The sequence below is a fragment of the Vipera ursinii genome, assembly GCF_947247035.1.
Source record: "Vipera ursinii genome assembly, chromosome: Z".
Taxonomy (NCBI): Eukaryota; Metazoa; Chordata; class Lepidosauria; order Squamata; family Viperidae; genus Vipera; species Vipera ursinii.
This window is the reverse complement of record NC_139517.1, coordinates 55,990,445-56,016,740: the sequence shown is the minus strand read 5'-3', so window position 1 is coordinate 56,016,740 and position 26,296 is coordinate 55,990,445. Positions and strand designations below refer to the sequence as shown.

The 26,296-nt window shown below is 42.5% G+C and overlaps 1 protein-coding gene across 4 annotated transcripts in view; it reads left to right on the top strand.

Moving 5' to 3' along the window:
• EXOC3 (exocyst complex component 3) overlaps nt 1–26,296 on the top strand; it is a 101,711-nt gene that overhangs the window by 62,365 nt on the left and 13,050 nt on the right. For all 4 annotated transcript variants that reach the window (XM_083377084.1, XM_083377085.1, XM_083377087.1 and 1 more), the window contains exons 9-11: nt 16,933–17,083; nt 20,319–20,441; nt 21,815–21,976. In XM_083377084.1, the coding sequence (XP_083233210.1) occupies nt 16,933–17,083; nt 20,319–20,441; nt 21,815–21,976 (436 nt within the window). The remainder of the gene's footprint in view (nt 1–16,932; nt 17,084–20,318; nt 20,442–21,814; nt 21,977–26,296) is intronic.

The following is a 26,296-nucleotide window of genomic DNA, read 5'->3' as shown; positions in this document are numbered from 1 at the left end:
TTTAGTTATGCTGTTACTTTATTATAATACTTTTTGAAATATTTATTAAATATTGAACAATATATTTACTGTTTTGCCTATAACAGCTTCTACAACTTTTCAACATTATGTAATATAAACTCCTTATAAAACTTCTATAAAACACATTGCAGAGCCCTTTGGATCAAATTTTAAGACATGTAGTTCACTGCTTCTGCATGAATCTTCCATTGCCCTTCCTCCTTCATAGAATTTTGCAAAGTATTCATAATACTTCATCTCAACTCTTGACTGTTCTCATCTTTAAGCTTTTCTAATCATGAAAATGCTTTGAAGAGGAAGAGAGTATTTGTTTAGTTGCTTAAAGTCCTATGATTCCTGTTGTGAAGTCCTCCATCTGGAATAGCCTTTATGTAAGGATGCAGTGGCTCAGTGGATTAGGATGCTGAGCTTTTCGATCAGATGGTCCGCAGTTTGGCGGGTCGAATCCCGAGTGCTGCATAACAGAGTGAGCACCTGTTACTCGTCCCAGCTTCTGCCAACCTAGCAGTTCGAAAGCACGTAAAAATGCAAGTAGAAAAATAGGGACCACTACGGTGGGAAGGTAACAGCATTCTGTGCGCCTTTAGCGTCTAGTCATGCTGCCACATGATCATGGAGACATCCTCGGACAAGCGCTGGCTCTTCGGCTTTGAAACGGAGATGAGCACCGGCCCCTAGAGTTGGAAATGACTAGCACGCATGTGTGGGGGAACCTTTACCTTTAATGACCTGCCTCAATTAGTCCTCCCAAGGAAGCAGAACTCTTGAAACAGCATCATTTCAAAAGGAACTTTTATTGAGAGCAGGAATAGAAGGCAGGATCTGAGGCTTTTCCACGCAAATCATATAGTCAAAAGAGTCCAAAATAACCCCACCCCAGCTGTCCATCTGGATGGTCCAAACAGGCCAATCCGCAGGTGTGAAAGCACCATGGGAACGGAGTGATGGTCAGAGGCACATTCCATTCTCACCCCAATAGAGAAAAATCAGAGGATAGAGCAAGGAACAAAGCAAAGGAAACATACATCAGTGCCCCAAGCATCCCCCTCCCCCCCAGGAGAATGGCAGAACCCAGAAAGAATAAGGAATCCTATGCCTATAGAAAGACTGGATTCTGACATGCCCCTCCCCCTTTAAAAAAATGAGAGATCCACCTGGAGAGAACATAAAATAATAACAGGGAGAGAAAAGTACAAATAGTTTAGTCAGGTTTATCAGGATCCTGGGAGTGAAACTTTTTTAAGAACCTAGGAACCCTGATATGTCGTTTATGAACCCACTCGTTCTAAGAAGAGGGAAGATCCTTCCAAGGTATTAGGTATTGTGTTGACCCATGGTATTTCCTGGAATCTAGGATCTCCTTGATTTCAAAATGGTGTTCTCCTTCCACCATAATAGGTGGAGGAGGAGGAACTGCAGCTGGCCTTAGAGGTGAGCTCAGTTCACGTTTTAATAGGCTGCAGTGAAATACCGGGTGAACTTGTCTTAATGTTTTAGGGAGGCCTAATTCTACAGTTACTGGGTTGATGACTCTTTTTATGGGGAATGGTCCTGTCGCGGAACAAGTAACAGTCCAACCAGAGGTGGATGGACCGTGGTTCATTTGCATGGTCAATATCAAAGAAAAGAAATCCAAGGCATATTCTATAGTAAAACTTTTAATGAGAAAACAAAAACCTAGACTGACTGCATTCTCTCGTTAGGCAGAAGGAAGAAAGAAAAACTGAAACTGAACTTTTTTAGGCCTGCGCACAAAACAGTTTAAAACCAAAACATTGGCTGGACATAGCTGGAGTCACTATGGTTACAAGATAAGATAATACACAGTTGCAGAGCAGAAAGAGATGTACACTTAGGAATGAGCGAAGCTGGCAAAACTAAAAAAACACACAGTGACATCCCCTTCTTTTGTCAGTGAAGCAGAAAATCAGATAAAGCACATCTTCTTGTGCAGGTACTCGTGTTGGGCTGTAGGAAGTGGTTTATTCAGCATATCAGCAATTTGGTCATGTGTAGGCACATACTGCAATTTGACAAAACCTTGTTTAACTGCTTGTCTTATATTTTGGTAACGGATGTCAATGTGTCTAGACCTGGAACCTGTAAAGCGATTCTCAGATATATAAACCACAGATTCATTGTCCTCCATCACAGTGATTGATTGAATCGGAGGTGTCCAGATATCTGTGACTAAGGCATTAAACCACGTTAGAGAATTACATGCATCTGAAACACAAGCATACTCAGCTTCTGTAGAAGAACAAGAAACAAAATTCTGTTTACGCACATGCCAGTAAACAGGACATCCATTCAAAAACATCATATAACCTGAAGTGCTTTTACGTGATTTCTTATCACTTGCCCAATCTGAATCTGCATAACAACATAACTCTGCATAGTCAGTATGTGTGGATTCTAACAATAACTTCATGTCTTTGGTGTGTTTTAGATATCTCAATAATTTCTTAACACATGTCCAATGAAACTGTTTTGCCTTTCCTACATGTCGTGATAGGAGATTAACACTAAGTGCAATGTCAGGTCTAGTCCAACTACTAATATATAGCAGCGACCCAATGACTGAGCGATAAAGTGTTTGATCCTCGAACTCAGGACTCGATTCATGTGTCAAGTTGTGAAAGTCAGTTTGCATGGGTATACTCACAGGTTTAGCATCCTTCATGTTGCAATGATGCAATAGTTGTTCAATCTTATCTTCCTGTGTAAGACTGAACCCCTTCTGAGTTTTGGTAACTTGAACACCTAAATAAGTGTTAATATGTCCTAAAGACCTCAATGTGAAAAACTGTTGTAAAGTTTTAGCAAAACATTCACTCATCTGCTTATTTGGACCAATATAAACAATATCATCAATATAAACAATAATTATCTCATACCTATTATCAGATCTTTTTGTAAACACGCATTCATCTGTTTCGGACTTAATAAAGCCCATTGAATTTAGTTTGTCAGAAAGACTTAAGTACCACATTAAACCAGACTGTTTCAGACCATAAAGACTTTTGTGCAGAAACCAAGTATCCCCTTCTTGCTGTCGGAAACCTGGAGGACCTTTGACATAAATTTCTTCATCAAGATCAGCGTGTAGATAAGCTGTTTCAACATCAAACGAAAACTTAATTTAATTAATTAATTTATTAATATTTCTATACCGCCCTTCTCCCGAAGGACTCAGGGCGGTGTACAGGGCAAGAATAAAACACAGAAATTTACAAAAACTAAAAGATAATTAAATACATGCCCGATTAAAAATACAGTTGATACATGGTAAAAAAACCCCAATAAAAATAGTAAAAAACCCCACCAATCCCCCCTCAGGCCAGGCCGGCTTGCTCGAACAAGTATGTTTTCAGATCGCGGCGAAAGGAGCGCAGATCGGGCGCCGTCCGGAGCTCAACCGGTAACTGGTTCCATAGCTCCGGGGCGCCCACAGAGAAGGATCTCCCCCTGGGGGCCACCAGCCGACATTCTCTGACCGGTGGCACCCTGAGGAGGCCCTCTCTGTGGGACCGCACAGGGCGGAGGGAAGTAGACGCCGGCAGCAGGTGTTCCCTAAGGTACTCCGGACCCCTGCCATGTAGGGCTTTAAACACCATTACTAGCACCTTAAATCTCACTCGGAAGACAACTGGCAACCAATGCAGCTCACGGAGCAGAGGTGTAACACGGGAGTATCAGGAGACTCCCAACACAACTCTCGCGGCTGCATTCTGTACCAGTTGGAGCCTCCGGGTGGTCCTCAAGGGAAGCCAAGGATAGTTGCAGTGGCTAAGGCGATTTTCACACTCTCCGTCCGCACTGTGGGTGAATAGGTATTTGTATAGTCCTCAGGATAACGTTGAGCGAAACCCTGGGCTACAAGTCTGGCCTTGTACAACGACTCACCATTTGGCTTCTTTTTAATTCTGTAGACCCAACGAGTGCCAATAACTTTCTTGTTTGCTGGAGGGCTTGCAGGCGTAAACTCCTGAAGTTTCTTTAGACTGTCCATTTCAGCCTGCATTGCCTCAAACCATTTATCTTGCTCTGATTCAGGAAGATGTTTGATTTGTGTGAACGTCTCAGGAGGAAGTGTAACATTACAAATCAAAGGTAACGGTGCTTTTGTTACTTGCCACGAATATCGCTTTGGAGGAATTCCCTTTGTGGTCCTCTTGGAACGTCTCGGAACAACCGTCCATTCTTCTTCCGTTTCGTCCTCGTCCTCAACATCGTCGCCAGCAGCATTGGCGGCTTGCGGAGACGGAACAGTGGGTTGAGAAGAACTCGTGGAAGGAACATTCGCCTGTGCATCTTGACCATCAGGCTGCGTGGCATCAGCAGCATCATCTCTAGGAAAATAAACTCCAGGATCGTTAGAATGAATCCTGGACCAGTCAGCATCTTCCTCAAAAACAGCAGATTGTGAAATCACTATTACATGATGAGAATCAATGTATTTGCTCCATTTTAAATTATTATCAATGCCCATAAATCTCATCCTTTTTGCTGCAGGACCCCCTTTCTTTCTTTGGACTAAAGGAATATTGACCATAGCATAGGAACCAAAAATATGGAGACGTGAGAGGTCAGGCTTGTGTCCATATAACATGAAATAAGGGGTCTGATTTATCACACAACTCCAAGTGCGGTTGATGATATGGTTAGCATATTTGATAGCTTCACCCCAGTATGGAAGACTGAGGTTAGCATCTTCAAGAAGGCAATGCATCATGGTTTGCAGAACTCCATTTCTGCGTTCTGCCACTTCATTCTGAGCTGGAGTGTAAGGAGCTGAGGTCTGGTGTAGTATCCCACTCTTATGCATCCAGTCCTGGAAACGCTGAGACATGAATTCAGTACCACGATCACTCTGAATTCTGGCGATGCTGACTTCGAATTGGGTATAGACAAGATTGGCAAAGTCTTTAAAGATCTGAAAGGTCTCAGATTTTTCTCTCATAGAAAATACATATCCATATCTAGAATAATTATCAACAATTGTCAAGAAATATCTTTTACCACCAATTGTTGGTGCAAAAGGACCCACTATGTCAGTGTGTACCAAATCAAAAATGCGTGTTGACAGGCGTGTAGCACGTTTTGGAATTGCTGCTGCTTTAGATTTGGCTTTCTTGCAGACAGCACAGTCCAAAAACACCTTATACCCCTTTAGATCCAAACCTCTTGCGAACTCTGGCATCTTCTTCAGAACATGGAAACTGACATGACCCAATCTTCTATGCCACTTATGGATACACCTGGAATGCAAAGGTTTACTGTTAGTGAATTCTCAACATTAGCATTTTTATTAGGAACCTCAGGCTTGCTATGAGCAACCTGTGTCTTATTTGTCCTTTTATTAGCTTTAGGAGCCTTTGAAGTAGCAACAGGATCTCTCTCTGGGACATCTCTCACTGGGCCTGTGCTCTCCCTTTTTGGAGCTTGTATACTTGCCTGCTCTTGCGGCTTAGACTTTGGTGTTAAGTAATAAACACCACCAATCAACATGGTTTCAGCAACAATATCTCCATCTTTAACTACATAACTTGCTTTTCCGAGATGGTGTACCTGGAATTTTGACACCCTAGACAAGTGACTCTGACTAAGCAAATTACTACTGGCAGACGGAACGTAGTAAACATTGGGAATGAATGCACCGAGCTCTTCAATATAGACAGTTCCTTTTCCCATGACCTGAACAGGATGATTTGAAAAAGAGTACAGTTCACGAAGTTCAGGTTCAGGCTCGTGCATCTCTGTGTAAAACTCTTTTCTGTAGGTAACATGTAATGCTGCTCCACTGTCCAAAGTCCAAAGTAGGTGTCTGTCATACTCTGGTTGAGGCTGTGGATCGTTGGTTACAACCAATGTGGCAAGTGGAGCTTGAGGATCACGCCTGAGACCACGACCACGACCTTGTCGTCCGCCTCTACCTCTGCCTCCTCTGGAATCTGTTCCTCTGGGCTGGTACATGGTGGGCGCTAGAAACCGTTGGGGACAATCCCGGGTGGCATGTCCCACACGATTGCAGATGTAGCATCTTGGCATCCTTGGAACGTAGGCCCTTCCACAGAAGGAACGCCTCGCTGAAGCTTTCGATGCAGGTGGTTCCCTTAAATGTGGCGCGGCTTGCATAAGTGCCTCTTCTTCGGTTAAAATTCTGCATACATGATCCACTGTGCGTTGAGCAATAGGCACTTGATTAATCTTAGAAATAGCATCTTTCCATTCATAATTCAAAGAGGTAATGATAATGCTGATCATTTGAAAGTCAATAGGATAGCCTTTTTCACCCAGTTCTTTTCTTATTCCTTTCATTTTAGTTAAGTGTTCTCCAATATGCTCACCAGGTTTTAATCTAGAACCATGGAACTCAGACAAAAGTAAACATGTAGACTCAATGGACGTAGGCCGGTAACATGCCTCTAATTGAGCCCAAATTTGTTGGGCAGTTGCATCTTGTGAAAAAGTGAGCTGCAATTCAGTGTCCATGGACATCAATAACGTTGTGCATGCTCTTGTATTCAGGTCCCATAAGTCAGGAGGCCATGGCTGGGCAGGAGGATTAAACACCATCACATGGGTACCTTCTCTACGAAGCAGAAGTCCAACTTCACTGACCCATGCCCTGTAATTCTGTCCTGACCGCTTCAGTTTTGAATCACCAGCCAGTGGTACAATAGAGGGTGCCTGTTGAGGAACATGCAATTGGGGTACTGGCTGTGCAGGTTGTGCAATTGGGACTTGGCCTGCAGGGGGCACCAGTGGTTCCTGTGCCAGGGCCTGCGGCAGTTGCACTGAAACTGCTACAGGTACTGATGCTGGGGGTGTGTGTATTTGAGCTGCAATGCCACCCTGGCCAGCAGAAGGTGCTGGCGCTTGAGCTGCTACATTAAGTTGGCCTGCAGTCAGTACTGGCCTTTGTATTTGAGGAACCAGTGCAGGCTGCACTTGGGGTGAAGGCTGCTGTGCTCCATCTGAGACAGGAACTTTAATAGTAGCAGTATTAATAGACATTCCAGCTGAAGCTCTCAATGAATGAGGAGGTGTGGCAGCTTGGAGCGATGCCTGCTGAAGGGACATCTGTGAAACTGCATTCTGCATTCTTTGAAACAGAAGACAGTCAGGCTCCCATTCGTCTGACACAAGATTCCACTGTGGGCGTGCCTCTGTCTTTGAGGAAGAAGGCAAAATGGCGATCCCTTGTGGGTGTGGCTTTGCTTGTGAAGAGGGAGGCAAAATGACCGATTCTGAAAACTGAATGCCAGCAGAGGCTCTCCCATGCTTTTCATACCATGCTGCACACAACTTTGCATTTAGCAGATCCTTCTCTAAAATTTCAATTTGTTCATAATAACTTTGCAAAGTCTTCTCATGCACAGTTTGCCCAGGGCTTGGAGGATAATGGCCTCCTTCCCTAGTGAAGCCCTAGGTCTAGCACCAAACCTCTCATAATCAGCCTGATCCCCATGAGCAGAGGTTACAACTGGGGGATCAGCTTGAGAGTCTGTAAAAACAGAAAATGGTGAAACTGACCTTGGCTCAGAGGCTGCTTCTCCAAGACGTGTAGCCGATGCCAACGGAGTCTGTAAACGTGAAGGAAGGTCTCTCTGTGGAACGGCTGCCTCCTCCTTAGCAGAGGGATAACCGGCCTTCTTCTTTCTGCTTTTCCTGGGCATATTGTCAGCAATGAATCACAGCCTCCTCAGTGCCGGACTAACTGCCTGGCTAATTGCCTATCAATAAATCTTGAAAATAAAAATAAACCATCCTCTGGGACCAAATGTCGCGGAACAAGTAACAGTCCGACCAGAGGTGGATGGACCGTGGTTCATTTGCATGGTCAATATCAAAGAAAAGAAATCCAAGGCATATTCTATAGTAAAACTTTTAATGAGAAAACAAAAACCTAGACTGACTGCATTCTCTCGTTAGGCAGAAGGAAGAAAGAAAAACTGAAACTGAACTTTTTTAGGCCTGCGCACAAAACAGTTTAAAACCAAAACATTGGCTGGACATAGCTGGAGTCACTATGGTTACAAGATAAGATAATACACAGTTGCAGAGCAGAAAGAGATGTACACTTAGGAATGAGCGAAGCTGGCAAAACTAAAAAAACACGCAGTGACAGGTCCCACAAATTTTGACCCTAATTTCTTTGATGGCCGCAGAGATTTTAAATACTTTGTGGAAAAGTATACTTTCTTCCCCACTTTGAACAGCTTAGGTTCTACCTGCTTCTCATCTGCCTGTGCTTTATATGCTTCCCTAGTCTTGTCTAATGCTTTTCTCACTATCAGCCATGTATTTTGAAGTTGTGTGATCCACTCTTTCAGGGAGGGGATGGTGGGTTCTTTTACTGACAATCCGGGCATTGGGTTGAAGCGTTGTCCCATTGCAACATGGAATGGGGTGTAACCTGTGCTGGAGTGAACAGTGTTGTTGTAAACCACTTCCGCAGAAGGAAGTAGGTCAGTCCAATTATATTGTTAATAATTAATAAAGCATCTTAAGTATTGTTCCAATACTGAGTTTGAACATTCTGTCCCACCATTCGTTTGTGGATGATGACTAGATGACAAGCCCTGGGCAGTCCCAAGGAGATCCAAAAAGACTTTCCAGAACTCTGAAGTGAATTGTACCCCATGTGCATTTACGTGTTATGGAGCCCCATGCAGTTGGTAGATATGTTGTACAAACATCTTTGCTAAAGCCTTGGCTGTGGGAATCTTGGTGCATGGAATGAAGTGCACCTGTTTGGAGAATAAGTCTGTCACCACCCAAATGACCGTGTTCCCTACCGTCTCTGGTAACTCTACGATAAAATCCATGGAAATTTCTCACCAAGATGCTGATGGGCTTGCTACCACCTGCAATAGCCCCGGTGTTCTACCCTGTCTTCACTTTGCCGCTGCACAAATGGGGCAGCTAGCTAATAGCTTTCAATGTCCTTCTTTAAGGATGGCCACCAAAACTATCTCTTTACTAAATGGAGCGTTTTTATGAACTCAAAATGTTCAGGAACCACTCATCAATTTCCAAAGTTTGCCTGAATTCCACTCCTGCCTCTGTCAGCGTCCTTACCAACCCCTGGTTCCCACAAAAAGCAAGTGGTAGACAAGGTGGCTGGCAAAATTGGAACGGTCTGACCAGCATTTATTCACGGCAAACAAAGTTAGCGCTGGGAGTGATCATCTCCCAGTGCCTTACATACAATCCTTCCCCTCAGCTCCACCCCCCCCAACCATCTGGTGTTCAGCTTGAAAAGCAGCAAAGCAGGCCCCCAACTCCCCTCTCCTCCCAATTCTTGCTGCCGAGTGCCATTTCTGCGCCAATCAGCTGTTTGTCAGAGGCACAGCTGCTCAGCTGTTTGGTGGCTTCATGAAGCAGGTAGGATTGTCTCCAGCGTCTCCCGGGGCATCGTCCCTACCACCTACCTCCGCCGGGGTTTCCTGCACCAAACAGCTGTCTGGCGCTGAGCCGGGGAATTCCTCAGTTGTTTGGCGGTGTCGCTGGCCTCCTGGACGTGTAAGCACAGGGTTGCAGCTGGCCCTCTTGGTTTTCTTGGAGTAATACTGCGTCTACTGCTACATCACTGGCATCTGCCTGTATGAAAAAGGGTTTCTCTGTTTCTGGGTGCTTCAGGACCGGCTCAGCTGAGAAAAGTCTTTTTAATTTCTCAAACGTGGCTTCCATAGTCCATTTCAATGATTGGCTAGGTCTTGGTTTACCCTCCCCTTTTGTTTGTAGCATATTGGTAATTGGGAGCATGATTTGAGCAAAAGAAGGAATGAACTGACGGTAGAAATTAGCAAACCCCAGGAAACTTTGCAATTGCCTCCTCATGCATGGCAGTGCCCATTCCAGCACTACCCTGACTTTTTCTGGGTCCATCTCTATCTCATTTTGAGATATGCAATATCCCAAATACTCAATCCCTTCCTTATGGAACTCACAGTTTGACAGTTTGGCATAGAGTTGGGCGACCTGTAATTTATTTAGTACCTCCCTGACCAATTTACTTGTTCCTCCCTTGTTTCAGTAAAAATTAAGATGTCATCCAAATATATGAGAACCCCCTTGTAGAGGTGCTCCTGGAGGACCTCATTGATCAGTTGCATGAACACTGCTGGCGCTCCTTGCAGTCGTAATGGGAGCACCCTAAATTGGAAGCAAGCCATGGGGCAGTTAAACGCCATCTTCCATTCGTCCCCTTCCTTAATCCTAACCTGGTAATATGCCTCCTGTAGGTTCAATTTCAAGAATATTTTCCCCTTTGCTAGGTGGGGCAACATATTCTTCATCAGTGGCAGGGGATAGATATTGTTTTCACTCACTGCATTTAAAGACCTTTAGTCTATGCAGAGCCAAAGAGATCCATCTTTTTTTTCTCGGAACAAAACCGGAGCCGCTGTTTTTGATCTCGCCGACTGTATGAAACCTCGTGCCAAATTTTTCTCTATGAATTTCTGCAATTTTTCTAGTTCCCAGGGGGTCATCGAGTATATTTTGGACTTGGATCCCATAGAATTTCAATGGTGCAGTCAGTGAGCCAATGAGGGGATAGCTTGTTGGACTGCCTTTGCTGAACGCCTCAGCTAAATCCAACTATTCCTTGGGCAGTTTCCAACCCCCAATCTTTTGCTGCTGCTACCACCTCTGGGGTTCCCCTTCTCTTGGTCTTGTGGTCAACCACATCATTTCCAATATTAGGGGCCACTCCATGTCAGGGGTTACTATAAAAGTCAACATCTCTGTGTGATCCCCCATTGTGAGCTGGATTGGTTGGGTGGCAAGAGTAGCTGGGATCTCCCCTGTGATGGATCCATCTAATTGGCCAAATGAAATTGCCTTCTTCAACCTCCTCACCGGGATTCCTAGTTTCCCCACCAAGGTTGGGCTTATGAGGCAACGGATGCAACCTGAGTCCACTTCTGTGTTACCTTTCTCAGCATCCCTGGACTAAACAGTTCTGTGGTTCTGGTCAACTTACCAGGTGTTCATCTTCAGAGTCGCTGTCGGGAGAGTCGGGCGGTTTTCCAGCTGGAGTTCCTTCCCCCAGGGTTTCGGGAGAATGGACCTCGACGACAGCGCTCTTCATGGCGGTCTTCCTGGGTCATTGCAAGGTCTTTCCAGGCTTCCCTCTATTGGCTCGGTTGGGTTTTTGCAAGGAAGTCTTAGAATGGCATTCTGCAGCCCGGTGTCCCTCCTTACTGCACTCAAAGCAAGCCATTGAGCATGGTGCTGTGGAGGGGGTTTTGTCTTCTCCCATTTTCCCCCCAAGGGAGAGCATCTCCAGGTCGCCCCAGGAGCCGCTGCCTTTGAGCTTGGTCAATCTTGGCTTCCTCGACTACAATACACCAATCGTGGAGGCAGTCCGGAACTCCCCTAAAGATACATGCGTGGTACAGGTCATCGTTCAGCCTGTCTTTGAAATGGCCCACTAGAACATCCTCTGGCCAGTTAAGTTGGCATGCCAGGTCTCTAAACTCCTCCATATACTCAGCCATCTGGTGACAATCTTGCCTCACTGTTTTTATGCATTTTCTAGCTTTCCGATCAGCCAAGGGGTCCTCAAACCTCCTCCTTAGGGCAGCCATGAATTGGTTGAAGTTTCGAAGTTCGGGAGCGTCGGCATTATGCAAGGTCACCATCCAACGAGCTGCCACTCCCTCCAGGGCCATGGTCATCACTCTCACCTGTCCGTTGTCACTGGGGATGTCTTAGCCGTATTCCTCCATGTAGCTAGGAAATAGCTGCTGAGGTATCCTACCAGATTTCACTCTCAAGAGCGGGACTTTTCGGCTGGGTCTGTGGGTTCTCTGCCTAGCTTGGTGCCCGTCTCCCCCAGCTGGGTTGACCTATGCTGGGGTGGCGGCCACTGCCATGGCCTCCATAGCCTCTGATGCACTGGTAGGGGACTCAGGTTTGCCAACTAGTCCTCCCAGCATTCCTCTTCCACCATCCCTGCTACCATCGAGGTCTTCTTCCTCTTTTAGGGACTTGAAAGCTCCCAACATCAGGTTGATGGCTTTTTTGAGGAAGCGGTCAGATTGGGCCGGTCTCTCGTCATCCTCCTCACTCTCGCTCCACCACGGCTGGTTGCTGCCACACTTAAGGGTCACCTTCCTGGCTTTCACCTCTTCCCTTTTCCCAATGCCAATTGAACATCTCGATTTCTCCCAACTTTTTCTGGTCACAACCTTGTTGGACAAGCTAGAGGAATCTGAGCTGCTCTCACTCAGGCCATCTTTGGGGGGAGCTTCCCTGCCAAGGTTGCCTTCTCTTCTCTCACTGCCATGGTTCGACATCTTTTGCACAGTCCCTGTGGTAGGGGTTCTCCATCCAGGTTGAGCATTTTGTAGATCCTGCCTAGTGTAAGGACCTACCGCAATCAGTCCTCTCAAAGAAGCAGAACTCTTGAAACAGCATCATTTCAAAAGGAACTTTTATTAGGAGATGTTGACAACAGGAATAGAAGGCAGGATCTGAGGGTTTCCTGCATGAATCAAATAGTCAAAAGAGTCCAAAATAACCTCACCCCAACTGTCCATCCGGATGGTTCAAACAGGCCAATCCGCAGGTGTGAAATCACAGTGGGAATGGACTGATAAAGCGCTGCTTCCTAGGCTGTTAGGTCTCTCCGCCGTTTCTTCTGAGGTCGGAGATAAGGCAGATCAAAGAGGATAGAGCAAGGAACTAAGCAAAGGAAATACACATCAAACACACAAAGCACCCCCCTCCCCTCCCCACGAGAATGGCAGAACCCAAAAAGAATAAGAAATTCCATGCCCATAGAAAGACCCATTTTTTTATTGAAAAGTTTTACAGTACATTTTAACTTTAACCATCTCCCCCTCCCCCCACCCCTACCTAACCCTCCCTATCCCTCCCCCCCATTCCCCCCTCCCCCCCGACTTCCCAGAGCTAAATACAGGGTATAAGAACAAAGAACAATCATAAGCATCCATATGCTAACAACAATAAACTATTAATTCTATCACCCTCTAGCTCATATAAAATAATTACAAGCAATATTAACATTACATATAAAAAGAAAAGATAACAAAAAAGAAAACTTACTCAAATGCTAAATGAAATTTCTTAGTCCCATATTTGTTCTGGATATAATCAATCCACTTTTTCCACTCCATAATATAACGTTCTTGCGAATGATCTTTCAGGTAAGCCGAAATCTTTGCCATTTCCGCCAGGTCAGAAACTTTTAGAGTCCATTCTTCTATAGTCGGCAATTCCTCCTTTTTCCAATATTGACCTATTAAGAGTCTTGCTGCTGTAGTTAAGTTCAACATCAGCTTAGTGTCCACAACAGTAGCATCTGTAATTATGCCCAACAAAAACAGTTGCGGACAAAACTTTATCCTTTTCTTAAAGATCTTCTGCATATTCCACCAAATTTTTATCCAAAAAGCCTTAACCTTTTTGCAGGTCCACCATATATGAAAATACGTTGCGTCTTCGCATCCACACCTCCAACATTTAGGCTGGTAGTTCGGATACATACTTGCAAGCTTTTTGGGGTCTAGATGCCATCTATAAAACATTTTATAAAAGTTCTCTCTTAGGTTTTGGGCTTGCGTGAATTTTACGTTCCTCACCCAGATCTTTTCCCACGTGTCCATTGTAATAACTTCTTGAATATTCTGAGCCCATTTTATCATACAATCTTTAACAAGTTCTGTTTCTGAATCAATTTCTATCAATGCAAGATATATCCGTTTGATATGTGCTGGACCCTGGTTTCTAATTTGCTTTATCAAATTTTCATCAGTCATTGCAAAATCAATTTTCTGATCTTCTTTTCACCTGGCCCGTAACTGAATATATTGAAACCAAGTTTGAACGATCTTCTCATCTCGCAAGAGATTGTACGGCTTCAAACACCAGACATTTCTTTCCAAGCTTAAAATCTCCTTATACGTAGTCACATCATGTTTGAAGCCAACATTTATGTTTTCTATTGCGTGTTTTGGGATTGCCCACAACGGCATCTTGTAATTTAGCTTATGTCTGTACTTCTTCCAAACTCTCAACAATGCCTGTCTTAAAATATGCACTTTAAACACATTATCTACCTTCTTATCATACAACAAATATGCATGCCAGCCAAATAACAAGTCATGGCCCTCAAGATTTAATAATCTCTCTTGTGTCAGATTAATCCAATCACTTATTCCTGATAACGCAGCAGCTTCATAATATAATTTAAAATTAGGCATTTTAAGACCACCTCTTTCACGAGTATCCTGGATAATCTTAAGTTTAACTCGTGGCCTTTTCCCTGCCCAGACAAATTTATTGATACCCCGTTGCCATTCTTCCAAATTAGAATCTTTTTTAAGGACCGGTATCATTTGAAATAAAAATAAAAATTTAGGCAGGACATTCATTTTCACTGCTGCAGTTCTTCCCAGCAAAGACAATTGCAGTTTTCCCCAGCTCTCCAATTCTTTTTGAATTTTTCCCCATAACTTTTCATAATTATTTTTATATAACTTTGTATTAGAGGGTGACAAATACACCCCCAAATATTTGACCCTTTTAACAATCTCAAATTCAGTTAATCCTTCTAAAAGGGCCTTTTGCAAAACTGTCATATTTTTGGCCAAAATTTTAGTTTTTTGTGCATTAACCTTAAATCCAGAAACCTTCCCATATTGCGTTATTATCTCCATCAGGTCCACAACAGAGTTTTCTGGCTGAGTCACCGTAACAACCAGATCGTCTGCAAACGCCCTCAGCCTATAATCCTGATCTCTAATTTGAATACCCTTAATTTTTTCCGAATTCTGTATTTTTACCAATAATATCTCCAATATTAAAACAAATAATAAAGGTGATAACGGACACCCTTGTCTTGTGCCCTTCTCAATATTGCATACTTCAGTCAAACTATTGTTAACTATTATTCGGGCAGTTTGTTTTTGATATAATGCCCTAATTGGTTGCAAAAATTTATCCCCAAAATTCATTTTATCTAAAACTTTCATCAAAAATTGCCAATTCAATTGATCAAAAGCTTTTTCAGCATCTAGAAAAATTAGCGCCGCAGGGATCTGGTTGTTCCTTTCCAAAAACTCCACCACATCAACTATATGCCTCACATTATTTTTCATTTGTCTACCACTAATAAACCCGGTTTGATCCCCATGAATCACCTGTTGCAGAACCCTCATCAGTCTATTAGCTAACACCTTGGCAAATATCTTGTAGTCTGTATTTAAAATTGATATCGGTCTATAGTTTTTAACTTGAGTAGCATCTTGATCTTCCTTCAGAATCAAAGAAATAAAAGCAGTTCTCCAAGACGGAGGCACCTTTCACCCCCTCTGAATTGTCTGAAACAATTCCTTTAACGGCTTTATCAGCTCCAATTGTAGATTTTTGTAATAAGCCGCAGTCAGACCATCCGTGCCTGGCGCTTTATCCACCTTCAGTTCCTTAATTCCTGTAAGAATTTCTTCTTCTGTTATCAATTGATTAATCTCCTCCTTTTGTTCTTGCGTAAGAACCGGGATGCTAGCGTTCTTCAAATATACCTCAATGTCTGTTTCATTAATCTTCTCCTTAGCATATAATTTAGAATAAAAATCCACAAAGGCTTCCTTAATAAGATCCTGTTGAAGACCCGGTTTTTTAAGACACTGGCCTGGCCTGTTGAATTTCAATATAGGCCTGGTAAGAGTAAAGAAAACTCTTCCTGGAATCAAGTCTGGCTTTTATGATTTCCTGTAAACATTCATGTTATTTTCTTGGTAACAATATGGAAATAGTTTGCCACTGTCTTCTGGAAGAAAATCAATGAACCACATAGTTCTTGACTTATGACCACAGGATTCGGAATTTGCATCATAAACTAGTGCGGTGGTAAAACAAGTCATCATGTGACTGGGCCTAATTTTATGACTTTTTACTATGGTTAAACAAATCACATGGTCATTAAATGAATCACATGTGATCAAGTGATTCCAGCTTCCCCAATTGACATTTATTGTTAGAAACCAATTGGGTAGGCCACAATCGTGATCACATGGCTGTAGGTCACTGTAATCAGTTACAAATTGGGCCTATTGCCAACACCTAAATTCTAATCATGTGACCATGGGGGTGGTATGACTGTTGTAAGTATGAGGACAGATTGTAAATCACTTTTCCAAAGGCCATCATGAGTTTAAACCATCATGGTGATTGTATGTCAAGGACTACCTGTATCTTCTATAGTCCTATGATTTCTTAGTGGTCTTTTTTTCAAATATAAACCAAGTCTGACCTATCTTACCTTTTTGAAATCAAAGTTCATGATATGCTGCTGCCTGCTATATTTGAGTGACAATAACTCCTAGATTTTGTTTTAGTTTTTAAAATGTATTCGTTACATTTATATGCTACCCATCTCATTGTGAAATGACTCTGGGCTGCTTTCAACAATATAAAATGTAATATAAAACAATAGGAATATTAAAAACATTAAAACTTTCAACATTAAGAGTTAAAAAACATTAAAATCAACCAAACATAGAATAAAAGAAATGGTGTCCTATGCCTTTACACTAGGAATGGTGACCAGATTTGCTCTGCATTTTCTATTTCAATAAAATCATTACTAATTTTCTTGAAGACTTATTGAAAACCTCAAGCATAATGATATATTGTTACACAATTTGAAGAGCACAAGATCCTCACATATGCTTCTGAATTGAATAATCATGTTTTACATCTTGTAACATCAGCTTTATCCTTGAGAAATATTATTAATATTGAAGCTTTGTCATGAGGATGACACTCATATTTTAATGAGGCTAATATTGGGCAATATCACATAATACTTTGATTTAACTTTTATATATATTTAACAAGATTCTGAAAGTTTTTTTTTGCTTATCCAAGGGAGTCAATCATCAGTTTGAAGAAGAAATATTTGCCTCTTATGATAGAAGAGATGCTGATAAGCAGTCATGCATGCATTGATGCTGTTTTAGATGATATTGCAAAAGAAGGATGCTCAAGCCTGCTAGATGAAGTCTTCATTGATTTAGAGGTTATTTTTTTCCTTTTCTACTCCTCCTACTTTCCTTTTTAATTTTTTTTATTAAAGATGTTTTTACAAGTTAAAAGATAATTATGAAAAAATACTGAAAAACTAAGAAAAAGACATGTTTTAAAAAACAAGCGAAAGTAAAGAGAAAAAGAATATTCAAAAAAGCAATTTCCAATCTTCATATCACATATGAACATCTTAAAACTACAGGCAATCCCCGAGTTACGACCGTTCACTTAACACTCGTTCAAAGTTACATGACAAGCGCCTCCTAATGTTTACAAACAAATCTGAAAATCATGAATATTACAGCACCACGACAGTTGTTCACTCTTACGAACAACTGCGGAAGCTCTGCAACGTTCGCCCTAATCCTCCCCACTCCTCACAACTGCTTCCCCTTCTCTTTCTGCAGTGCCAGATACATTCACCTGGCAAAATCTGTCTCTGCCATGGTTTTTTTTCCCTTTAAGGAAGAGGAGAATCAGCTTGGAAATGCTTTTTGCACCAACAGTGGAAGTTCCTGTGTACCATAATATTGTGCAAGTTCAAACACAAATTCTCTGCAAAAGACACCATGGCCTCCAGAAGCTTCCATTCTCGGGAGGGGGGGATTGTTTGCTTCATTTGCGTGCCTGTGGGGCAAAGCATGGAATTGGAGTTGGATGGGCCTTTCATTGCCCAGGTGTGCTGCTCGCTCACGTGCACCAGCCTTAGTTTGAGAGCACAAACAAAGCCTTCAACTGAGCAGGGAGGCATCGCAGAGTCAGGCCCTTGCACATGTGTCCAAGCAGCCGCCTTCAGCGGCAATAGCCACCTAAGCAGCCATGATCCCCCTCCCCAGCCAGCCAGCCAGCCACCCGACCTACTTCTTGCCTGACCATCTGGCTCGCACAAATCCCGACCCCTCTTTTCCTTGTTGTCCTTCCCATTCAAGCAGTGGTAGTGGCTTGAGTTTCTCGGCTCAGTCCAAAACAAAAAAAGTGGAGATGCAGCAGCAGGATTGCTCTCTAAATGATCTGTGTGCACTGCTCGCTTGTATGCGCTGGCCTTACTGAGAGCAATTCTGCGCCTCCGTTTTTTTCCACTCAGAGTGAGAAACTCAAACCATTGCCGCCGCTTGAGTAGGGGAGATCAACAAGGAGAAGTGCGGTCCGGATTTGTGCCAGCCAGCCAGTCAGGCAAGGATGAGGTTGGGCGGGGTCGGTGGCTGGCTGAGGAGGGGGGATCAGGTGGCTTCCGTTGCCAGTGGTTTAGGTTTTGAAGCACCCCATAGGCGCTGAAACACTTTATCCGAATGGAGACCTGACAGAGACTGCAAGCTCCATATGCCTGGAATGGGGTGCTTGAGAAACAGAGTCTTCTGCTCCATTTCTAAGCGTTCATTGGCAGCCACACAGAACTTGCAGTCATCTGTTAGGTCTCTGTTCTGATAAAAAGTGTTTCAGTGCCTATGAGCCATTTGAAAATGAAGCGAATGCTTCATTTCTAAATATCCCATAGGTGCTCAAACTCTTTTTACCTGGACAGAGACCTGACAGAGTCTGAAAGTTCCGTGTGGCTGCCAGTGGGGCACTTGAGAAATGGAGCATTTTGCTCTGTTTCTAAGTACACATTTGCATATAGATGGAGCTTCCAGTCTCCTCAAAGTCTCTGTCCTGGCAATAATGGAAAGGATTTGGGGGAGGGAGTAGGAGATAGGCACCACAAATACCGCGAGAGTTCAGGCTCCCATTCTCTGCAAAAGAGGATGGGTGCCTGAACTTGTGTGATATTACGGGCACCCAGGAGCTTCCATCTACTCTACTCTCCCTCAAAGGCAGAAACCACGGCAGAGAGAAGATGGATCTTTTCAAGGTAAGTGAGTCCAGTGCTTCAGGAAGAGAGGAGAAAGTATCAGGTATCTTAGTGGGTCGGGGAAGCCTTGTGGCTTCCCCCCCTGGCCTTCCCCGCCCTGAAATACCTCATGTTCACTTAAGAAGCTTTGTGTGTGTTAATGAGCAGTGAGTGATCTCATTCAAGGTATGAGATTCACCCCATGGATTCTCAAGTTACAAATGGAATGGGCAGGCTCCATTACATTTGTAACTCGAGGATTACCTTGTATTTCCTCCTTCTAAATCACATAACATGGTTCCCCTTCCCCTGCTTTTCAGATTAAAGCTTTGGGTTAGGCCTTTCTTTAATGGGATAGATATCTTGATTTAACAGAGATCCACCCAGTGTCCATCCCAACATAGTGATGTTTTAATATATCATTCATGCTGACAACATTTTTCTAACCTGTACATCATGTCCTCCCTCAGAAAACTGGGAAAGAAGAAACTTAATGGTTAGAGGTTTGTGTTGAATAATTTTCATTGCAATTTATAGATGAGATCATTAAATTTACCTCACTAAGGACTCGGTGTTCAAAATCATTCCTAGGGAGGTAGGCAGAATGATAAAGACCATTACTAGTTTGCTTGATCCTTGGTCTTCAAAGCTGATTAAATCACCCGTTGTGATAGGCAGCATGGTTATTTAAGAGTGATTAATGCTCCTTTAAGTAAGAAATGTGTTCCCACTTAGTTACAGAAGTTTCATGAATGAAGGCAATATATTTGCAGGATCCACTCTGAGTCGGCCGTTGGTACTAGAAGTTTAGTCTTTCAAGTTTTCAGATTCGAAGCTGAAGCCCATCTGAGGGAACTAAAGAGAGAGAAGTTTCCTGAAGATGGGCTCCAGCATGAGTCTGAAAACTTGGAAGACTAAATCTCTCATCCCTGTGACTAACTCAGATTGGATCCTGCAAACTCTGCTTGGATTCTGAAGATATATTAAATTACTCTTCAGTTGGGTGAAGAAGAATGTAGTGACTTTGTAACTTCAGGTGCTGATTATCTGGACTTATTTTAATTGGGTTTTGTGCAGGCTACAGTGCAAATACTGCTTTGGTGGATAACCTGTGCTGAAAGCTAAATATGGGGAGTGCAATTATACTCAAGAGTAAAACCTTGTGGAATAATTTGTACACAATTACAAGAGTGCTTACTGATCTTCCTCCATAATTTTGGTGCAGTCCTTTACAAGGATACCAAGTGCAAATACAAACACTTTTGTTTTTAATGGAGTTTCTTTTCAAAATTTAAATTATACAATTTCAGCTTTGCTGATTTGGGATAAAATGACATGAAGCTGAATAATAATGTTAAAAATTATTCTGATTGTCATTTATGTTTTCTTATTTTTTAAGCCCCATCTTAGTGAATTGATGACAAAAAAATGGCTCAGTGCATCCAATGCTGTGGATACAATCTGTGTAACTGTTGAAGATTATTTTAATGATTTTGCAAGAATAAAGAAGCCCTGTAAGAAGGTATTTATTAAGTCTAATGTAGATTATTTAATATCTAGCACTCACTGGATGCAAAATAAGCTGTAGGTTTGCCACCAGTCCATTCTTCCCCTCTGTGACCTGTCCATTTTCAGCCAACCAGAGCTCACCAAGATGTTTTGAGAATTCTGAGATGTTTGGGGATAATGTGCATGTTTCTCAGGATACCTGGCCATGGGATGCTGGTACAAATGGGATCTGGCTGGTCTGGTCCTTCTCACCTGTCATTCCCCTGCTCCTGATTACTTTTCACATACATACAAAGCATTATTACCCTTTCATCTTTCCCTCTTTCATCCTTTTCCCCTTTCATCTTACCCCCCCCCACCTTTGATGCCTGTGAGGCCCCAGCTGAGTCAGGCAGAGCGGAGCCCCAGCTTGGTATCATCTGCAAATTTAATGAGTCCTCTTTCAGTCCCTTCATCATGATTATTGATGAAGAGTTAAAGAGTACTGGGCTAAGACAGAACCTTGAGATGACCCACTGCATGTTTCCTTCCAGATTGATGTAGTTTCACTATGTGTTGGGTGTGGTTGTCAGCAACTGCGAATCCCATCTGATTGTGGTATTGTCTATCCCATATTGTTCTATCTTATCAAGATATGGACTGTGCTGTATTTTGTCAAATGCCTTACTGAAGTATACTATGTCCACAGCATTTTCCTGATCCACTAATTTAGTCACTTTAACAAAGAAGGTAATAATATTTGTCTGGAATGAATCTGATTTTCACAGACCCATTCTGGTTGTTAGTAATTGCTTCTAGATACTCACAAACCTAGTGCTTGATTACCTTTTCCAGGATTTTTTCAGGTGTTGCTGTAGTTATAGTTGGCCTATAATTATAGCTGGCCTATAATTTCCTGGTTCCATGTTCTCCCCTTTTTGTAGATTGGAACCACCTCTGCTCTTTTCCAGTCTTCTGGATTCCCCTATGCCACCATGGGTGTCAAACTACAAAAAAGTATCGTGACTTTTTTCCCATTGCTGGCAATGGGATGGGCATAGTTTTGGCGTGACGCATCCAGCCTGTGGGCCGGCAGTTTGACATCCCTGCCTTATGCTAAATGAAATGAAAGAATGGCAGTGGTACCTAAAATGTTGTCCCATCTATTTTAAGTTAGTTAAATTTCATCCTTTCAGATGACTTTTAATGATTTTTTTCTGGTCTATCTAGGGGCCTTCATTTGTGCAAGCTTCATCTCTCATTTATGTCGTTAAATTTATCTTTATTTTTCCTCCAAATGTGCCTAGTGTGGGTGTTTTGGTACTTTTTGTTTATTTCGGTTACTTCTGTTATTTAATACAAACATCCCGTCTAACTAACTAGATGTCTTTTGAATTTTCTTTTCAGAAAATGACTGTTGAGTGCCATCGTAGAGTTGTTATGGAATATATCAAGGCTATAATGTTAAAACGTATTACTTTTAAAAATGCAGAAGAAAGAAAAGAGGGTGCTGAAAGGATGAACAGAGAAGCCAAACAGTTCAGGTTTCTATTTAAAAAACTTGCAGCAGTAAGTATCATCAGTAGAATGCTAAAAAAGGAAATGTATATAATTGGCATTTTAAAATATTCTCCAGCACTAAAGTAATTATACATATATGTCAATATTTTATTTTTATTGGTTGACAAATATTGTGATTTCTGCAGATAAATTTATTATAGGTAATGCTTGATTACATCCAAAATTGAGCCTGGAATCTTCAGCTGCTGAGCAAAGTCATCATTAAATGGGACATTACAAGACTGCTTTGTTTAACAACTGCAAACCCAGCTTTCCCAGTTGCTGTGCTAAGCAATTGTGCAGCTTGTTAAGGGGAGCGTAAGGGGTGCCTCTGGTTTTGGGAGTCTGGTGCAGACCACAGGGCCCGCTGATGGATGAAAGCCAATCACAGGCCAGAAGGCCATGACATTTTTCCCACTCCACCATTCCCAGAAAGTCAGCTGGTTACAGATCCAATAGTGCACATAAATTGCTTCACTTACTTTTATATTTTCTGCCCTGCTGACAGGTGCACTCATTTTCTGCCCTGTTGACAGGTGCACTCATTTTCTGCCCTGCTGACAGGTGCACTCATTTTCTGCCCTGCTGACAGGTGCACTCATTTCCTACATAGTCTGTCTTGCATCATTTTTGTGATTGTTTAGAAGGCTAGAAAGCCTGTTTGCATCTCCCTGAACAATCGCCTTTACTAGTTCTTTAATTTAATTCTTTCTAGTCTAAAAATGTAGAAAGCTAGCAAACACAATTCTTTGGGAGGCTACAAGAGGCTTTTTCTAGCTTTCTGAACTATTGCAAGAGCTGCTGACATTCTTGTAATTGTTTGGAAGGCTTCTCCAAATCTCATGATTTGGAAAAGGTGCCTTCTAAATGATTGCACCTTTTCTAAATCAAGAGATTTGGAGAAGGAGCCTTTCAAACAACTACAAGAATCTCAGCAGCTCTTGCAATAGTTCAGATGGCTAGAAAGCCTCTTGGAAGTAAAGAATTGCCTTCACTAGCTTTCTAAGCTTCCTATATGCCTCCTTGCAGAATGGAGCAAGCCATCCTCTGTAAGGCTGTCTCTTGCACTGGCTGGGTGCATTTGTCAACAGCTACAGAAAAATGCAAAGGTTAGTGGAGCAATTTATGCATGATGTAACTGCCCAAGGCCTCTTATGGGGTGGGGATCAGGGCTTCCAGTGTAGTGAGCCTAGTAGGTAAGTGACATGGGGGAGAGAGAGGTGGGTTTGGACATTTGCAGTGCCCAATTTTCATCTTGTGAGCTTAGGGGGAGATTGAAATGGCCCTTACATCAGGTACAAGTCATAAATCCCTTCATTCAATACCATTGTAATATCAAACAATTACTGAATGGTCGTTAAGTGAGGTCATCTATATCTTTTTTTTTAAAAGTACTCGATAATTCATGCACTACAAATTGAAATGTATCAATTTCTATTTATTTTCTATGTAATTCAATTTCATGTAATTAAAAAAGTAGGGCTGTATACAATTCAAATATGATTTGAAAAAAGTGCTTTTGGATTTATATAAGTAAAGCACGTGTTATTCTTTGAAGTATATATATCCTTTCAGTCTTGTACATGAATCTAAAAAAACATTGCAACTGCCTTATAAGAATTTTTTTGAAAACATTTTCAAAGCATGTTAAGCCTTAGTATTCAATATTTCACAATGATTCGTTATATAAATGGCATTTAATCATTTGTTTCTCTAGTTAAACACCTTGTTCTAAATAGGTTAAAATAATGATACATAACCATATATTAAATACATTTTCTAAAATCTGGAATGTAACTGTCACGGTTCTGACTAACGAAACACTTCAAAGAACTTTCAGGCATTGTTTATCCTAAAGAGTCTTTAATCGTAAAAACAAAGCATCAGCACAGCATGCTGGATGCCAAGATCTGAATTCCCCTCTCTTCAGCACCTAATATCTGGCACGATTCCCTCCTCCAATTAGCAGTCATAAATCAGGTTTGAAGGGCAAAACTTCTCTTCCATTCTGTGCCATTTCTTACCTTATTAAAAACAACCGGGGGAAGCATTCTTCCTCCCCCACCCCCAACATCATCTAATTCTAAGAGCATAGCAATTTAAAGGAAAAGGCTGCCTCTTTATATTGTCAAAGCAAAAACATCCAATGTTTGCAGCATTGACATCCGGCTACAAGGATAGATCTTGTAATGTAAATAAAAGCATATGTCAGATTATCTCTCGATTTGTTGGGGTTTTTCTCATGAAACGTTTTGATGAGTTGGTCAGCCTTCACATCGCTAGATTTCACCCAAGTAGCTTCAGACAGTGAGTACCCCTTCCATTGTACTAGGTACTGCAATTTCCCTTTAAAAATTCTAGAGTCAAGAATACGTTTCACTTCAGAGTGAGTCTGACCCGCTATTACAAAGGGGCCCAGGTGCCTTCTTAGGGTGAGGTCTTAAGGTGGAGTCCCGTAAAGGTTTCAGCAGGCTGCAGTGGAGAGGGTGAACTCTCCCTAAAAGCCTAGGGAGTTTTAATTCTACTGTGACGGGGTTTACGATCCTTACAATGGGGAAAGGCCCCAAGAATTTCGGTCCTAATTTCTTGCTGGGTAATTTGAGGCATAAATATTTAGTTGACAGATAAACCTTTTCCCCAACTTGGAATGTTCTTTGGGGAGCCCTTTTTTATCAGCCTGCTTTTTTATAGGTCTCAGAATTCTTTTTTTAACGCTGTTTTCATGTTTCTCCAAACGTCTTCCCACCCCCTCATCCATTGATCAAGTGTCTGGGAAGTGGAGGGTATTCAGGTATTGGGCTGAACTCTTTTCCTGTGGCTACTCTGACAGGCATGTAGGTGCTACTGTGAACAGAATTATTGTAAGCCACCTCGGCGAAAGGGAGGAGATCAGTCCAGTTTGTCTGTTGGTAGGAAACATAGCATCTGAGATATTGCTCCACCATTTTGTTAGCAGATTCTGCAGCCCCATTGGTAGCCGGATGAAAAGCAGATGATCCAATTAATTTAAGAAAACTCCACCAAAATTTTGCTGTGAACTGCACTCCTCTATCTGAAATTATTTGCTTAGGGGCACCATGCAGCTGGTAGATATGTTTCAGGAACAATTTAGTCAGTTGTTGGGCAGAGGGGAGTCCTTTGCAGGCGATAAAATGAGCCTGCTTCAAGAACAAATCTATCACATTCCAGATGACAGTATTTTCTCTACTTTCGGGTAGGTCTACTTTAAAGTCCATAGCTATTTCTTCCCATGGTTGAGAAGGGTCTGCGACCGGCTGCAGTAACCCAGGTGATTTGCCCTGGAATTGTTTTCATGGTGGCACAGCACAATTCCTGATATAGTTTTCCACATCAAGTTTTAGCCCCGGCAACCAAAATTGCCAGCGGATGAGGTGTAGAGGTTTTACTATCCAAAGTGTCCAGCCTGTTTTACGTCATGGCTGTGTTTGAGAGCATTGAGATGGAGAGCTTCAGGCAAATACAGTTTCCCCCCCTTGTATGCCAAACCATCCCTGCATGTTAGGAAGGTTTGATTATCTTTGAATCATTGATTGGTGAGGAGCTCTAGTTTTATCTTCTTTGCTCCATGGTCATCAGGATTAGGGGTTTGCGACGTGTGAGTTGTGCCGCAGGTTGCGAACTGGGGATAATTGCGTCATTGACCTCTTCACATTTGCTTTTGTATTGGGGCAATCAGGATAGCGCATCAGCTAAGAAGTTTTTTCCTCCCGGTATGTACTTTAGAGTGAAGTTGAAATGTTTAAAGTACTGTGCCCACTGCACTTGTTTTGGGGACAGTTTGCGGGGAGGGGGTCTTCAGTGCTTCTAGGTTTTTGTGATCTGCCCATACTTCAAATGGCATCTTGCTCCCCTCTAGATAGTGTCGCCAGTTTAACAGGCTCCACCTAATGGCAAAGACCTCCTTCTCCCAGATTGCCCATCTCCTCTCACCTTCAGTGAATTTTTTTGGAGGTGTAGGCGCAAGGTTGTAGGACTCCACTTTTGTTCTTTTGCAGTAATACAGCTCCAACTGCAACCTCACTGGCATCAGCTTGGATTACAAAGGGCTCCCCTGGGTATGCGTGCTTTAGGACTGGTTCAGCAGCAAATAGTCTTTTTAAATTCTCAAAAGCTGTTTGACAGCTCATTGTCCAAGCTAGTGGTTAGCCTGGTCGTGGCTTCTCTCCCCTTTTGCCTGTTTTGAGTAGTTCTGTGAGGGGTAGGGCAATCTCTGCAAAGGAAGGGAAGAATTGGCAATACATGGCTTAGGCCTGGGATATTTGCAGGACCGTCTGCTGCCGGGAATGATCTCCCATCGCCCAGTACGCT